This window comes from Podarcis pityusensis (assembly GCF_964106645.2).
Source record: "Podarcis pityusensis genome assembly, chromosome: 6".
Lineage (NCBI taxonomy): Eukaryota > Metazoa > Chordata > Lepidosauria > Squamata > Lacertidae > Podarcis > Podarcis pityusensis.
In genome coordinates, this window is record NC_138030.1 from 25,818,406 (window position 1) to 25,834,805 (window position 16,400).

The 16,400-nt window shown below is 42.4% G+C and overlaps 1 protein-coding gene across 18 annotated transcripts in view; it reads left to right on the top strand.

Annotated features, from left to right (window-relative positions):
• Nucleotides 1-16,400, top strand: part of PTPRT (protein tyrosine phosphatase receptor type T) — a 617,797-nt gene that overhangs the window by 457,232 nt on the left and 144,165 nt on the right. For all 18 annotated transcript variants that reach the window (XR_013987409.1, XM_081009187.1, XM_081009202.1 and 15 more), the window contains exon 10: nucleotides 15,702-15,903. Coding sequence is in view for 17 of the 18 variants with exons in the window: in XM_081009187.1 (XP_080865313.1) it covers nucleotides 15,702-15,903 (202 nt within the window). In the remaining variant the exon portion in view is untranslated. The remainder of the gene's footprint in view (nucleotides 1-15,701; nucleotides 15,904-16,400) is intronic.

Genomic DNA, 16,400 nt, shown 5'->3' on the forward strand with positions numbered 1-16,400 from the left:
ATTCAAGCATTTTTGGAAATAGGGAACTTTCTCAATCAGTTGGTGGTATGTTCTGACACTCTGCTTTTCAAAGCAAGATTAAAAAAAAAAATAATCGTCATGCATGTTCATTGATTTGCAAAAGCCTTTGAATGCCAGCCATAGTTGGTTTCCACACCATAGCTACTGTCATATTATTAAGCAGATCTGGCCATTCAGTAATTCCAAAACACCAAACGTATTCTCTCTTTTGCAGTGAGCAAAAATTCAGTTGGCAGATACAGAAGCTCCAATTATTTTGTTTAGAGTTTATGGTAGAGAAATCGTTAACTTCTGTTTATTTAGGTCAATCAACTGGGCATCATTTGACAATCAAAAGCAGCGGGGGCACATGTATATATAAAATGTATCAAAGCATTCTTCAGTTGCTGGGTCTTTAGGCAATCGCTTTGATGCAAATCATTACTTTTCCAATAATTACTCTTAATTTGAATTAATTACAAAAAAACCTTGATTTTCTATTACTTTGTGATGATTTCCCCACTTCCCCAGTGGATTGGTAATCCTGTTTAATTTTCAAGCTTCTGGTATTTTCCCATAAGAATAAGTAAAAGCTGTTTGAAACATGTTTCTTTCATAAGTATTTAGTCACAGGCAGAAACACTGCAATATCAACAACTTGAAACAATAGTCAGAATAACATCTATTCCAAGTTGGAATTTACTTTTTATAGTTTTGGGTTTTTTTACACTGTCAGGATCTCTTTTGTACTTCATATTGGAGTCTCATGTGTGCTAAAAGGCTCACGCAGGATCTGCACCCTGTTTTGAAGCAGTAACACTGGATATTGTTTGCTAAATATTCTCCCAGCGATGAGAAATTATCTACCACAGTGGTTCCCCAACTCTCCCCACCCCGCACAGAGCACTTGAAAATTGCTGAGGGTCTTTGCAGACTATTTAATGATTTTTCTGGCTGTTGTAGCAATTATAACATACAGCGATAAATTTACAGGCACAGGTTCTGAGAAAAGGAAATGCAAGACATATCGCATGCAAGACATTTTGTCAACGGAGACGTTCGAAAACCAAGGTACCACTGTATATCCATGCAGCAAGTAATGACCACAAAATTATGGCTGTCAGAAGGTCATTCCAGAGTCTCTTTGCATCACTATGTTTCCAAATCATGGCTTTTGCCCTTAAAACAGTACATTTTACATCAGTATTAAAAAAAAATCCTTTTTTAATACAGCGATGAGACAAGCTGCATTAAAAGCTTTGTCCCTGGCTACACCTCAGGGGTAGCCTATTGCATTTCACCACCTGAGGTGAAATGGGAATTGCCCCCTCCTGCCTCACTTCCGCCACTGCTGTGCCCCGCTGCTCGCTGAACTTGGTGGGACCCAGAGTGCTCCTCAAAGTGTTGCCAATTGGCTCGCCTCCTGCCCTGCTTGGGGGGTGGGGCATAGATAATTGACAGCTGGATAACAAGGACACCCCAGCTCTCACTGAACTCAACAGGAGCTTGGGCGCTCCTCAATCTGCTATCACTTGCTTAGCTTCTCTGCTGGGGGGGGCAGGGAAGCCGAGCAGCCATGCTTTGTTCCCAGAATGCCTCCCTCTGTGGCAGAAGCAGTGGGGGTGGGGGGGTGGAGTACTTCTGCTAGCTAAGGGAGGCTCTTCATCCCAAGTCATGGGCAGGCTGCCTCTGCTACAACTCATGGTCAGCGAAGGGAGAGCTTAGCTAATAGTCCCAGTTCAGAAGCCATAGAATCGTAGAATCGGAAGGGACCACAAGAGTCATCTAGTCCAACCCTCTAGAATACAAGCATCTTTTGCCCGACGTGGGGCTCAAACCCATGACCCTGATATTACGAGTCTCATACTCTACTGGGCTGAGCTATCCTTGCTTAAGCAAACTTTGGCTTAGATCAGCACAGCATGACAGTAAAAAGGACCAGAGAGGAGCAAAACCAGCTCCTTTCTGGAGCCCCTTTCCATGATCTTGCTAAGCCACCATTTGGCTTGTTGTGTTGTGCAAACCAGCATCGTGTGTATGTGTGTAGAGGGAACGGAAAGCAACTTACACACAAAAAATGGTGCATAATATTTGGAGGATATTCTTCAAGGTGGCCATCTTCTTGGATCAGTTGTATTTTTTTTAAAAAAGTCTGATTTTACATGCTCTACAGTTTTACACAGGTCGGCAAATGCTACGGCAGCACAGCTCCCTTGTGGAGAGAAGCACAAGTGTGGGAACAGCTTGCGCAGTGTCCCATGAGCGGAGCTACGAAGCTTGTATTGAACTTAGCACTTGTTCTTCCTACTAAGCGGAATAGGAGCACTACAAAGAGACAGGAAAGCTACTCCTCAGAGAATGTGTGCTTTATGACAGATGCGTTAATGACAAGGAAAATAATTTCTTCTTCAGCAGGGAAATTGTCCAAATGTCTCCCTCTCTGGCTTTCCAATTTTCCTTTGCTACTAAAGCCTAATGAGGTATAACTTTTAAGGAACTGCCAGATCCTATCAAGATCAGTTCAGTTCCGAGACTCTCAGCATGAGAAGCTTAAGCCTACATCCTCAGCAATTAACCTTGCTCACCTTCACACCACTCACAAGTTTTAAAATGCTTGGCTTCCTCTGTAGCCCGAGGTACCACTGTAGTACTCTCTCTTCTTCAATGTTTACTTATTTAATAGATTTGTATCCTGCCTTTCACAATATATCTCAAAGCCACCTGCAGGAAAAATAAGACAAAACATACAATATACAACATCAAAACCACCCATTAAAATACCAGAAAATAGCAAGCATCGGGGCAGGGTTCATGGTGCGAAGGCCTCCTGAAATAAAACCGGTTTAAACTGGCATCTGAAACTCAGCCTGATTTCTTATAGGATGCTGCCTGCCTGGTTTCTAATGGGAGGGAGTTCCGTAGAACTGGGTCCAGCACAGTGAAAGCACGACACTTCATTTGCATGAGTTTTGCTTCTGGGCCATGGAGAACCACTAGTGAGGCTCCCCTCACCCCCGATGATCTCAGTACACTGGCCAAAATAAGTTGCTAACTAGGAGAACCTCCCAGAAAAGTTTTTTTTTTGGGGGGGGGGGGAAGAAGAGAGATGACGGCCAATGGTTTCATAGTGCCGAAATGAAAACAAACAAACACCTCATTCGGGTTTTCTTTTTCTTACTGGGCAATTTCTTGTTTTCCATCTCTAAATCAAAGGGTTCTGGAGAAGGGAGCCCATCAGTCTCATCTGGCAGCCTGAAGGAGGATTTTCCACCTCATTAGTAAAAGGGCAAAAAGCTGAATTCCCCCCAGGGGAAAGGATTAAAAAGCATATATTCATATTCAGCTACACTTTCATTCTTTTAGTGCCTGGCTAATTGTGATTTGGTTTGATTGCATTAAAAGCAAGCAAGACTGCATTTTATAGGAACTCTTGATGGGGGGGGTAGTTTTTTCTCGGTTTAAACATTCCTATAAAATTACTTTGTTACATGGTCAGTAGGTCTTTCTTACCTGGCCTAAATTTTCAGTTCAAGGAAATGGGTGCAGGATTTGATGCACAAATTAGAAGTTGTGTCTTTTTGTCCCTATTTATGTAAATAATTTCTACTCTGCCTTCCCTGCACTGAAGTGTACAAAACCATACTGCAGATACATCACAAATACCTGACATGGTTCAGGGCATGTAAAATGAATCTGGTTTTAGAACATAGCTCGTGTCAACTTCATTCTGACAGACAAAATCTACTCTACCTGTTCCTAGTTAATTTTGAATAGGTTGAATTTCTGTGGTTCTCAAACTGTACATGGCTAGTCAGGCTATACTTTTAGGAAATTATTGCTGGGTGGGAAGTGTATAGGTATTAATTTTGAAAAATAGAAAAATAGGGCTGGGAAATTGCACAGGCTATTTCCTTCTTTCTCTTGAATTGAAACAGCTTCTTTTCAATCTTTCTTGGCGAGTAGAAACTCAATCTAGGACAGCTTGACAGTGTAACTTGTGAAGGCACTTATACAAACAGCAATCAGAGTCATTGTTTTGTACAGACAATGACAGGAAATGATCACACCTTCCACTTTTGTGCTTTTTTTCTCTCACTCTGCCATCTTGGGGCAAGCTCAGCGGTTAACTATAGGAGTAGATAGAATTATTCTTTTCAGCCAGCAAGGCTCCTTGATTGGCTAAATCATCTTTTTTCTTGCAAATACCCATTGAGGATGCCCCCTACAAGGGAGATTCAGATTTTTCATTTTCTCTCTGTACGTCTGGAAGAAGAGAGCTTTGTGAATCCCAATGAAATCAGTCTGGATACTAGCCAATGTGGTGCAGTGATTACAGGGGCAGCCCACCCAATTTAGCTGCTTGAAGTGAAACAGGAAAGTGCCACCGCCCATGGCTGCTGCTGCTGCTGCTGCCTCCCCTGCCCCTAACCAAAGCCAGAGTTGCACAAATTACCAGGTTGCATGGCTGCAGTGACAAGCTTCTGGCAGTGGAAGAGTGGGTGAACTTGGGTGAGTCACTGCCACTCAAACTTATCTACCATACAGGATTGTTGTGGGGATGAAGTGAGGAGGGGGAAGAACCTTGAGCCCATGGGAAGGGGGATATCATGCACATCTCCACACCAAGACAAAAGTGCACCAGGAAGATCTTGGGCATCATGTGGCAAGACAGAGTCTCAAACAAAGATGGGCTTTCCGAAGCTGACATTTCCAGCATGTTTGCCCTTCTGTCTCAATGATGTCTAGGCTTTGGTCATATCCACAGAATGGAAGATAGCAGGATCCCCAAGGATGTGCTCTATGGGGAGCTGGCTTCAGGACCATTGGCAGAACAACTCTGGGTTACAAAGAGTCGGCAAATGGGATGTGGATAGATAGATAATTTATTACAGTCAAAGACCAGCTTGCACAACACACTAAAAACAGCGTTCATAAAGATAAATTATACAATCAGAGCAGATTGCAGCAATAGTTCATGAGTTAAAATTGGGATATATACATACACACACCCGTACAACTGAGATTTGGGCTACCATAAAAATTGACCCTGAGGTGCCCCAAAGGGTGACTTCAGCATTTCCCTAGTAAGCTATTTTATTCTAGAGGATGATCTGTGCCTACAAATCTGGGCGCAGAATCTGACTACCAGCCAGGTCGTCTTATTATCTTTGCCTAAGAGGAGAGAATTAAGTTTAGGCTTATCTGAAAGATTGGCGAGCCTCTTCAGCAAAGTATCAATGGTGTCTCTATGACTCTCAACATGAAAAGGAGATCTTAAAAAAAATATATGTTCAGGGCTTCCTATTTCCCCTAATGGGCAGGCGCAAAGTCACTGTGCGTGCGGAACACTTCTATAGGAGCCTTCCAGAACTGGTGAGGGCAAGGCCAAGCTTCTAGCAAGAGTGAAAGCCCTTCTTGCGTTTCTGGATGCAAGGAAATAGAGATATGTTGCTGGAGCGGCTACGTATCTCCCTAAATGGGATGTGAAGACTGGCAGCATTAACCCCACTGTATGGGAATCCCTTGCAGGTGACTGCTGTGTCTGGAGACTATCATTCAGGTCGTGTGTCCACAGCAGGAACCAGAGGAGAGGAGGGAGGAGCATAGGGAGAAGAAACACCATGGTGCGTCTGTAAAAGTGAAATCGGATGCCTTCATCTTCCCCAGCTGCAACAGTCTTTGCAGCCACAGCAGGCACTGTAACTCTCCAATGGTTTGGCTTTACCCCCAATGGCACACTCTTCCATTGTCTCTTGAGATAGATGGATACTAACAACAACATTTAAAAGAAATAGTGTGAGACACATTCCTGTGGTGGGTGGGGGCTAGGGACAAAAGTGGGCTTGCCCAGAGGCAAAACAGTTCAGGGCTCAGCACTTAAGACTGACATTCCCCACTGCTGTACTAAATCATTGGAGGAGGGGCAGGGAGAACAGTAAACTCAATGAAATCCTAGGTACAGGATGATGATCAGCAGCTTGCTATAAAAAGGTAAACAGACACATCTATCGCTGCCTGGTTGAAGAGGAAAGTTTTTGCCTGGCACCTAAAGGTGTATAACGAACCTCCCTGGAGAGAGCATTCCACAAATGGGCAGCCACTGCAGAAAAGGCCTGTTCTCTTGTCGTCACCCTCTTGACCTCTCATGGAGGAGGCACACAAAGAAGGGCCTCAGAAGATGATCTCACAGTCCAGGTAGGTTCATATGGGGAGAGGTGGTCCTTGTGGTTTTGCAGTCCTGAGCTGTTTACAGCTTTAGATGTCAAAAACAGCACTTTGAATTGGGTCCAGAAACTAATTGACAGCCGGTGTAGAACTCTGCCATACTCCCTGGTGGGCACTATGATCTGTATGCAAGATCACTGGTATGTTCAGCTGTTTCAGATTATCTTCTTCTAATGAATTTTAACTTCATGCTTAGCTTTATGAAAAACCCAAAACCGGGCTTGATAGAGAAATCCCTGAGCAGCAAATAAATAATCCAAGATTTAGCTGTTAAGTTTGATCTGGCTCTGCCTGCTAATGTTGCTCCACATAGGGCATTGTGTGATGGCTACACAGATAAGTTTTATATGCCAGTTAGCTCAAATTGCATTTCATGTCACATCACATGAGGAAGTAGCAAAAACTGACAGGAATGTGGGAGCACTGAAGACTAGGAGGGCGGGAAGTGTGGTATTCTCCTAAAACCAAACTCCCTTGTCAAAAACAAAGGCTGAAATCAAAGAAAACACTTCCTTCCCAAAGCACCATGAACTCTAAATCTAGTTACGGTTTCACTTTGAGATAGAAATGAGTTAGCAGCACTCTGCAAGCAACTTGGCAGGAACATGTCAAATTCCTGGAAAAACAGACTCTGGGCAAAACAGGCTACCTTAATTCTTTTTCTTTTATATTTTGAAAATGGAAAGTAATCTTGATACAGGGAGCTTTTGTTAAGAAGCAGGATTATGAAGGCTTATTTGTTTGCTACGTGGAACAAGGAAATCAAGATTGCCGCTGATGTATTTACAGTGGTGCCCCGCAAGACGAATGCCTCGCAAGACGGAAAACCCGCTAGACGAAAGGGTTTTCCGTTTTGGAGGTGCTTCGCAAAACGAATTTCCTATGTGCTTGCTTCGCAAGACGAAAATGTCTTACGAGTTCCTGCAGGGTTTTTTTCCTTTTTCCCTTTTCCCCAAGCCGCTAAACCGCTTATCAGCTGATGGCTAAGCTGCTTAACAGCTGATGCTAAGCCGCTTATCAGCTGATCCTTAAGCCGCTTATCAGCTTATCGTTAAGCCGCTTATCAGCTGATCCACTAACCCTGCTAAGCCGCTAATACTGTAGCACTAATCCGCTAAACTGCTAATGGGCTTGCTTCGCAAGACGAAAAAACCCGCAAGACGAAGAGACTCGCGGAACGGATTCTTTTCGTCTTGCGAGGCACCACTGTACATTGGAAGCTGTTTACAGAATTGTATTGCTGGTTTTATCAAATGCATCAGGGTTCGAGGTGGGTACAGAGCCCCATGATAATGACTTTGGTTTACAAGGCCTTAGTACTTAGAACAGAAGGCCAAAGTTTTACCGTCACTAAGCCCCCGATTCGGTTCATACCCAGTGGTGCTGTGAAGGCTAGGATACAGGACTAAAGTCCAGGCCCTGCAACTCTGAAGGTCCTCAAACGATGCCAGAGAAGAATGTCAACCCCACTTTCCAGCATTGTCACTAAGCCTGTGCCCCTAATCCCGTGGAACACCCTCCCACCAGATGTCAAGGAGATGAGTAACTATATAATTACATAACCTTTAGAAGACATCTGAAGGCAGCTCTATACAGGGAATCTTTTTTTAAAAAAAAATGTGTAGTTTTTTATTATGTTTTTATATATGTTGGAAGCCACCCAGAGTAACTGGGGCAACCCAGTCAAGTGAGTGGGGTACAAATATGATGATGATGCAACCATGCTTCAATCCTGGGGCAGGACATAGAGAAGCAGCAAAAAAAAGGGGGGTAATTAAATTCTAGGCTGTATCAATAGAACTATAGTGTCCAGGTCAAGAGAAGTAATAGCACTGCTCTATTCTGCCTTGGACAGATCCCACGTGGAGTACTGTGTCCAGTTCTGAGCACCACAGTTTAAGGATATTGACAAGCTGGAGTGTGTGAAGAAGAGAAGGGTGGCCAAGATGATAATGGCCTTATGAGGAATGGTTAAAAGTGTTGAGTATGTTAAGCCTGGAGAAGACAAGACTTAGAGGTGACATGATAACCTTCGTCTAATATCTGAAGGGCTGTCACGGTGCAGCTGTCACACAAGCAGTAGAATGTAATTCCATGGGTGAGCACCAACCAACATATTTGCAACTGCATTCTGGGCCAACTTGACGCTTCGGAAGAATCTGTAAAGGAAGTTCCCTGTAAAGCACATTGCAGGAATCCAAGCTGAATGTAGCTAAGGTGTGTGTCATAGCAACCTTTTATATCTGACATTCTTCCCCATAGGAAGAATGCTTTCATTTGTGATAGATGATCTCATGCTTGGGAAAGCAGGCAGCTCCTCTTCTTCTTCTTTTTTTGGTACAATGCAGTCATAGGATTTATGCCTCGATCAAGGTCATTAATGTCAGGTGAGATTTACTTCTTTTTGCCAAAGGTGAGCCCAGCTGTCACCAGTCTACTTTTTGAAGAGCGGCAGGCAGAGACAACTTAGTTGACCTGCCTCAAATAGGGACTAGTGATACCACCAAATCAGACATTAATGAGCCCGCAACAACAAAAATTCTACACTTGTAGTACTGATATATATTCAAAGGAGACCCCTTTCATTCCATCTCTTTCTCAAAATTTAACTTGAGATTATTTCGAGTGTGTGTGCTGATTTTGTGCCCATACAGTGTGCATTCATCTGCTATGCACACTGGCAGCCACAGTTGGCACATGCTCAGATTGCTTTAACCCCTTACACTCAATTAAACTGTGTTTGATTGCTGAGGTTTACTCAAGCTTTTTGCCAAATTGGAAAGGCAATTTGCAATACTACACCTTTGCTCCAAGTAATCAAATTTTGCTGAGAATTTCTAAAGTTTGAAAAGGTAGGTATGTCTCCCCAGCAAGGGTGTGCAGCATGTAAATGGGAAGTTTAAAGCAATTCACAAGTCCATCAATTTATAAAAAAAATGAAAAGCATTGCCTCATAGATTCACCATCTTTCTTTACTGTAAGCCCTGCAATTCCCAAATGGCAGTGTGAGTTGTATCCAGTTAAGAACTTTGAAAAGTAGTCAACTTCAGGGGCAGATCTTCTATGAAACTAATGAAGCTTCAGATTCAGGGCCTCTCATCCCAGAGTGGCCCCAGACTTGACTTTAGTCCACAATGCTTAAGAATTTTGGGTTTAGTAGACTCAATCCAAATCACATTGATTTGAGTCAAATTGATTTATTTTTTAAAATATATATTTCAACAATCCCAAAGTTTGAGAGTCAGTAGCACAGACATTGTAACTGTGCAGTGATCTGTCATGGAACAACCCCATTGAAGAAGAAAACAGTGGTTACCGAGACTTTGTTGCTAGTTGTGAAGAGGGTCCCCAGAATGTAAGTCCACCACTAGTCAACTTATATGTGCTGCTCTCTGATCGTTCTGATGGCTGTTGTTATTATGTTTATCACTGTTATAATTTATTTATTTACTGCTTTCTAAATAACCAAGGCAATATACACTGAAGACAATTTTGAAAAAAAAACAGATAAAAACACAAAACCAGCAAATACATTTAAAACCATACTAAGTAGACACTGGCGGTTCATAAAACCCCATTTATCCAGTTGTAAAAACCTGTTGGAGTAAAACTGTAGGCCTCTTATACCCTTAAACTGGGTTAATTTTCATTTAAGATGAATGCATGGCAGCTGTAAGAAGTGTGTTCTGCTGCCAGCACATGTTGACTGAGAGCAGGGAGAAGAAAATGTCCTACGAGGGGAGGTTGTATGTTCCTGAGAAGGAAACTTGCATTGGTATCTTCTGGGACTTCAACCATGAACTCAGCCCTCTCTCCCTCCACTGCCCATCAGGTTTGCCAAAAGGTTTATAATACTAGTTAATTAAACAGGAATTGTGAAGTGTGTGTTAAATGATTCCTCTATTTTGAAATGTGTATTTTATATTGAAAGCTACTCTAGATGTTGAAATGTATATTGATGCATTTTATTGTTTTAAATTTCCTTGATGGGTTTAAAAATTCACATAAATAAATGGCAACCTTTTATTTCAGAGTATCAATTTATTGTAGAGTAATTGCAGAGTATCGATGAACAATATGGATGACCCTTGTTTCATAGTGTCTTGGAACGCAACAGACTAGAGATGGGAGCTCAGCCATTATCTTTCATTTTATAAATTTTGATCTAGTGACCCTAATTACCCCAACACTGGACTACTTAACACAGCTATAATGGGCAAATAATTGTTAACTGATTCACAAAAACAGCAATAATCAAAGAGAAATGCCTTAAAAATCCACTAGTCATTTAATTAGCAAAAGAGGGGAAACAGTCAGGGGAAACAGTCCACTGCCTTTATTTTAATCTTGCAGGGTTCATCAGTGCTATCCACATAATGAAGGATTATGCATGGGTCTACAGGTGTGCTTGAAAAGCATTTATCATTCAATATTCACATTTGACTCGAAGAAACTGAGTCAATGGTAGTTTCTAGATGGGTGTTTGTTGTGGAATCAGCATTCCTTGTACATCCAAGTTTATCACAGCATCCACGCACCATTGTTGACTTGCCAGATCATTAAAAAAAAAAAAAAAACCAGACTCCACCTTTATGTGGAAAATGTAATAAGTTGGGGGGAAATTGCCAGTGACCTGTTTCTGATATCTGAACAACAATGCTAAGTCCAGTCTGGAAGGACCCAATACTTAATGCTAGGTGAGATGTAAACCATAGAAACTGCCAATGGAATGAATGAGTGTGCTGTTGTTTCTTGTTTGTTTGTTTTTGTTTCTTAACCTTAAATGCTTTAGCAATTGAGCTCACTTCTGTAGCAGCCACCCGATAATCCCTAGTTTATTCTCTCAACTGGTCTGCTCCAGCTATGTGTACAAGGCTGTGACAAGCCTCAACATATAAATAGCTCTGTTTCCAGGGTTTTGGCTCCCAGAAGAAGTAAAGAATTGGTTTCTTTGTTCTGTTTTTTTTAAGCCAAGAAGAGATGCATTCCCCAGAGGGCCAGAGTTCAGATGCTGGCAAGGTCACAAATGCAGTGATTTCTTAAGTCTCCCCTTTCCCTGCTCCTCACTTGTCAGTGTCACAAGACCATTTGGATTTTGTGGCATGAATAAACATTTGCAGCTTCTAGACTCAATATAGCATTGGAATTAGGACAGAAGGGTTAGCTAGGCTGTGTCCTGTGATGGGAAGTACACATAACTGATTGCAACCTATATAGGGGAGGGCACTGTGATGAGGCTTATATTGGAGTTACCATAATAATTTGCATGCATTATAGTGGTGATTAGGTGTAACCTGCACCAGAAATACCCAATTTCAATGTAAACAAATAACCACTTAGAACAAAGCATATTGTTTAAGCAAAGCTGTACATACATACTCTGGGGAAAACATAATTATTCTGCATCTAAGATTATTCACTATCTTTCCCCGTCTCCTCCCCACTTTGTTTGTCTCCCCCCCACCCTTTGACAAAAACTGAAGCTCTAATTAACCTGGCCTGGAGCTCTCCAAGGTACCATTGGAGCCCAGCCTGACTTCTGTACAGCTAAGGCCATTGCTCAAAACTGAACAGTGGTTCTCTTGCCGGTGGTAGTCTGTGGAAAACCCTCTAAATGGGATGCTTTGTGGTGGGGTGCAAGCACTGGCGGAGGAAGAGGAGTGCGGGGGGAGCGCACCGCCCCTGGCAGTGCAATCCCAGCAGGGTGCCATTGCAGTTGCCTGCCCGCCTATGCTGGGTGCCCTGCCCCCGCAGGTGGCACGCCCCATCCCCAGTACGTGCGCCCTGCCCCTGTGGGTGGTGTGCCAGCCCCACCCCCACCTGTTCTCCGTCCCCCAGTGCCAGAGCATGAAGCTCCGCCACTGGGTGCAAGTGGCTTTAGATTTGCAGGATCCAAAGTCCCATGGAAACCATGAGAAACTTGCTCCTAAGGCTACTTAGCTGTGCCTGCTTGGAGCTGACAAGAAAAGCAGAAATCAATCCCTGCCTTCTGACCTGGCCAGTCCCTGCCTTCAGGTATGACGGTGAATTTGCTGCTTCATTCAGCTTCTCCCTGGATGGGTTTTGTATTGCTCTATTACTTCTCCTCTTTGATCATACTTGCAGTCAGGCTGATAAAAGGGTAGGTTTTCTATCACTGCATGTGACTATGCACTCAACATGGTAGCTACTGCATTGGTGGATGTTTGGAGCATGTTCATTCATTGCTAAAATTGACCTAAACTTTTTAAAATGGGCACTGTGCAATTCATTGTGTCTCCCCACATGTTGTGTCCTAAAGGCAGGGCATATATCATGGAAGTGTGACCTTTACAAATGCAAGTCTGACGGTTAGAAAAACAAACACCTTCAATCATTTGGGAGGAAGGAAAAAACTCATAGAAAATTCTGGTTTGAAAAAAACCAATAATCAAAATACAAATTATTGGGGGCCCACAGGATGATTTACTGGGATCAAATCACACAATATTTGCCAACTATGGGGTAGAGTATAGTGGACCATGTATGATACATGGCAACTACAGAAATAGAGGGAGTGTTGCACTCTTGCGTAGGTAATGCACTGACACCAGTGAGAAGTTCCCAAGCAGCTATTTAAGAAATAGCTGGAAAAAAGTGATCCAGTTTAGGACTGTCTCAAAAAGCAATCTGCCCCCACCCCCCCCTGCCAAGTATACACAGATTAGACTCAGAATTGGTGAGCATACTTCACTTCAGGAGATGAGGATCAAGTCAGTTCATATTGGACTCCTCAGTGATCAAATTCTCTGCCACCCCTCATTTGGCAACCACTGGAATTGGATGTTAGAGAGGACTCAAGAACCTAAGCACCTGTTTTTTAATACCTTCATTTCTCTTGCAAAAATCTTGTGGCAGGGGATTAATTTTGTCATGGGAAGTAAAATCCCATATGTATTTTTATTAGCACTGTTGCTTGCAGGACAAGGAATGAGAGTTTATTTTACACTTCAGCTTGTAAAATTCCATGGCACTTTTTCCGAGCCATGTCCAATAGGCCTTGACAAAGCATGGAATGCAAAGCCAAGCACTTTAGGATGCCACTGAATTCAATGGGAGATGGTTAAGCCTTTGCATAACACCTTTGTTGATATCAACAGGATGCAAAGCTGCTCACCTTTAGCTGGAATGAATATAAGAAGCCACTTTACACTAAGTCAGAACATTGGCCCATCTAGCTCAGCACTGTCTACACTGAACAGCAGCTGCTCTCCAGGATTCAGGCAGGGAACATACCCAGAGATGCCAGTAACTGAGCCTGGGACCTTCTGCATGCAAAGCGGGAGCTCTGCCCCTAAGCTTCCCATGGGCCACTTAGTGTATTTGTTGCCTGCAGAAATCTCTACATAACAAAATGTTTGGCATTGATCAATCGGTAGCACATTTCCTGATTAAATCCATTTGCTTTAGATAATAGAATCAGCCACATTTTGCAACCTTTCCCCATTCTCATGCCACCCAGGTGCATTATTTAACATTTCATACTTTCATATTCAAAGGATTTTGTTTAGCTGTTTGTTTGGCATGCAATATGTTCCTCCTAATATAAAATAGTGGTTTCTTCCCACCCCACCCCCCGCCCCAAGACTTTCTTATAACCTGTGAATTTGATTTTTGTGAAGCCCTTCATAAAAATTTGAAGATGTGTGTATATTAACATACATTGATTTATTCACAGTGTTCTATTACATATAAGCGAGGATCCTGTAATATCAAGAAAGGTTAAGGGAGCAGTAGAGCGTGGTATATTTTATTGACAGTTCCACCGAAATTGAGCCACCTTTATATTGAATTTGGAACACAGAAAAGAAATTAGCTGGTAAATAAGTCATGAGGTTTACCTCTGAATATGTGTGTACATCTGCACAGTGGCCATTGATAAGTATAATGGAACTTGGATAGAATTTCAAAAGGTGTGCTTTAAGCTTGTAGCTCTCCAAAGGGGTCTTAGTAGCTGCAGCAACATATTTATTCATGAATATTTGCTTGGGTTTGTACTAAAGTGCCTGCTTTCTGAGGTGTATAGCAACTCTGAAAGCCAAGGACAGTGATCAGAAGAGGAGGAGGAAGAATCAAGGAGAATTGAATAAGTGGTCTCTGGCTTGCAGCCGATGCTTTCTCAAATATAGAAAAGCACTGACATGCATACCAAAGGTTTATTAAACATTTCACTGTTTTGTTTTTGAGAAGCACTACCTGTAAACCAGAGGCCATTTAGCCCTAATGAAACGTAATGAAGTTAGGGTTCTTTCATATCTTCTTCTTCTTCTTCTTCTTCTTCTTCTTCTTCTTCTTCTTCTTCTTCTTCTTCTGTGATCACTCGTAGCTGAGTAAGATTGTCTTCCATAAACATGGTTTTAACAGTGTCTATAAGTGTCTGTGGACGCCAATTCTGGATCCACACGTCCTTCCACAGTGGAGACCTAGGTTTCCAGACGGGAGTTGATCATAGTGAAGGTTTTCCAAGCATGCCTTCCTCTTAGCACGTTTCTCCCTTCCGTCCCGAGTTCAAGCGTCTTTGAGTCCCATGACACCTTTGTTAAAGGCTATTCTCTAATTGGAGCACTCGCAGGCTAGTGTTTGCCAGTTGTCTGTGTTTATGCTACATTACCATCATCAAGACCCAGCATTGTGTGGCCAATGTCCTATGTGAAACATCAGCTATGAAAAGTAGCTGCAAAGGTAGGAAGATACCCACCCCATTGTTGCCAGCTCATTTGAGTTGGGGAGCTTCCTCAAGCTTGGTTAGAAAAGCTTAGGGATTGCTCATCTTCCTTGGTCCTAAAAGCTTTCCTATGCCATACCTGTGTCAGTAGCTCAGAGGCTGCCTAATTCCCCAGATACGTACAAACCAGCTATTGTATGAGCTGTGGTTGCTACTGGAATGGGGGGGGGGGATCAAATAAGACACTTTAGGGGTGATTGCAAAGGTTCAAGGATCTTGCTTTACACAGTCCCAGTCAGATGTGAACTTTTTAGATAAACAACTTTCAATCCATATATCAAAGCACTATGAAGTGGAACATTTGTAATCTAATTAAGATTGATAGCGAGATCGCATGTTACCAGACCAAACTGATCTTGGATATCTATGAGACGAGTAAATTTAGCAAAAAGCTTTGGGTCAATCTTGAGATTTATTGATAAATAGTATCATTTTCTGATGTTTCCCATTAACCTACTAATATGTTGCAAATCACTACCAAAAAACAACAATAAAAAAATGCCCTGTGACATTTACTATAGCATGTACAAACGGTGTAATTATGATCTGATGAGAAGAGCCGCCGGGTGCCAAGTTATCTAACTTAGGACAGTTGCATTCGTATCACATCTGCTGTATAGATTTTTCCAGGCATTCTAATTGAAAGTTAGATCTTTATGGGAATAGGAAAGGGAATTAGTAAAACATTACAAAATTACACAAGGCCTCTGATTTTCTCTTTCCTTCATTTCAGATTACATACAAGGCTGTTGGGTCCCTAGATCCCACCGCTGACCTGTCTAACCAAAGAGGGAAGGTCTTCAAACTAAGGAATGAAACGCATCATCTCTTTGTAGGGCTGTATCCAGGGACTACTTACTCATTCACCATCAAAGCCAGCACAGTGAAGGGCTTTGGACCCCCCATCACCACAAGGATTGCAACTAAAATTTCAGGTACTATACTGCGAAGAAAAGAGAGATTTCAGTTTTCACAGGGGTATAGCCAGTGGGGTAGTCCTCTAGAAACTCAAAGCTCGGGTGTTGTATTCAACTGGGGATAATCTTGGGAAAATACAGGCTTTTAAGCCAATGTTGGTTATACTCAGAGTAGACCCACTGAAATGATTGACATTACTCACTTAGGTCCATTAATTTCAGTGGGTCTACTCTGAGTGCAAGTTGGATACAACACTCAGTTTCTTTATATCTGCTCTAGCAGTGAAACTAGTGGTACAACAAACCATCTAGCACTGTCAAGGCTAACAAAGAACTAGTCTCAAAGGAAGCTCTTCAGCATTTGTGAAATGTGGTTTTTTCTCCCCCCAGTCAAGCACTGCTTCCTGGATCCATTTACCATAAGCCAGGGATTGCTCTTGAACAGATGCAAAGCATACACTCTATCACTGAGCTTTGTGCAATCTCAGTTTTCACCTGCGGAAGCTCCTAGTGGT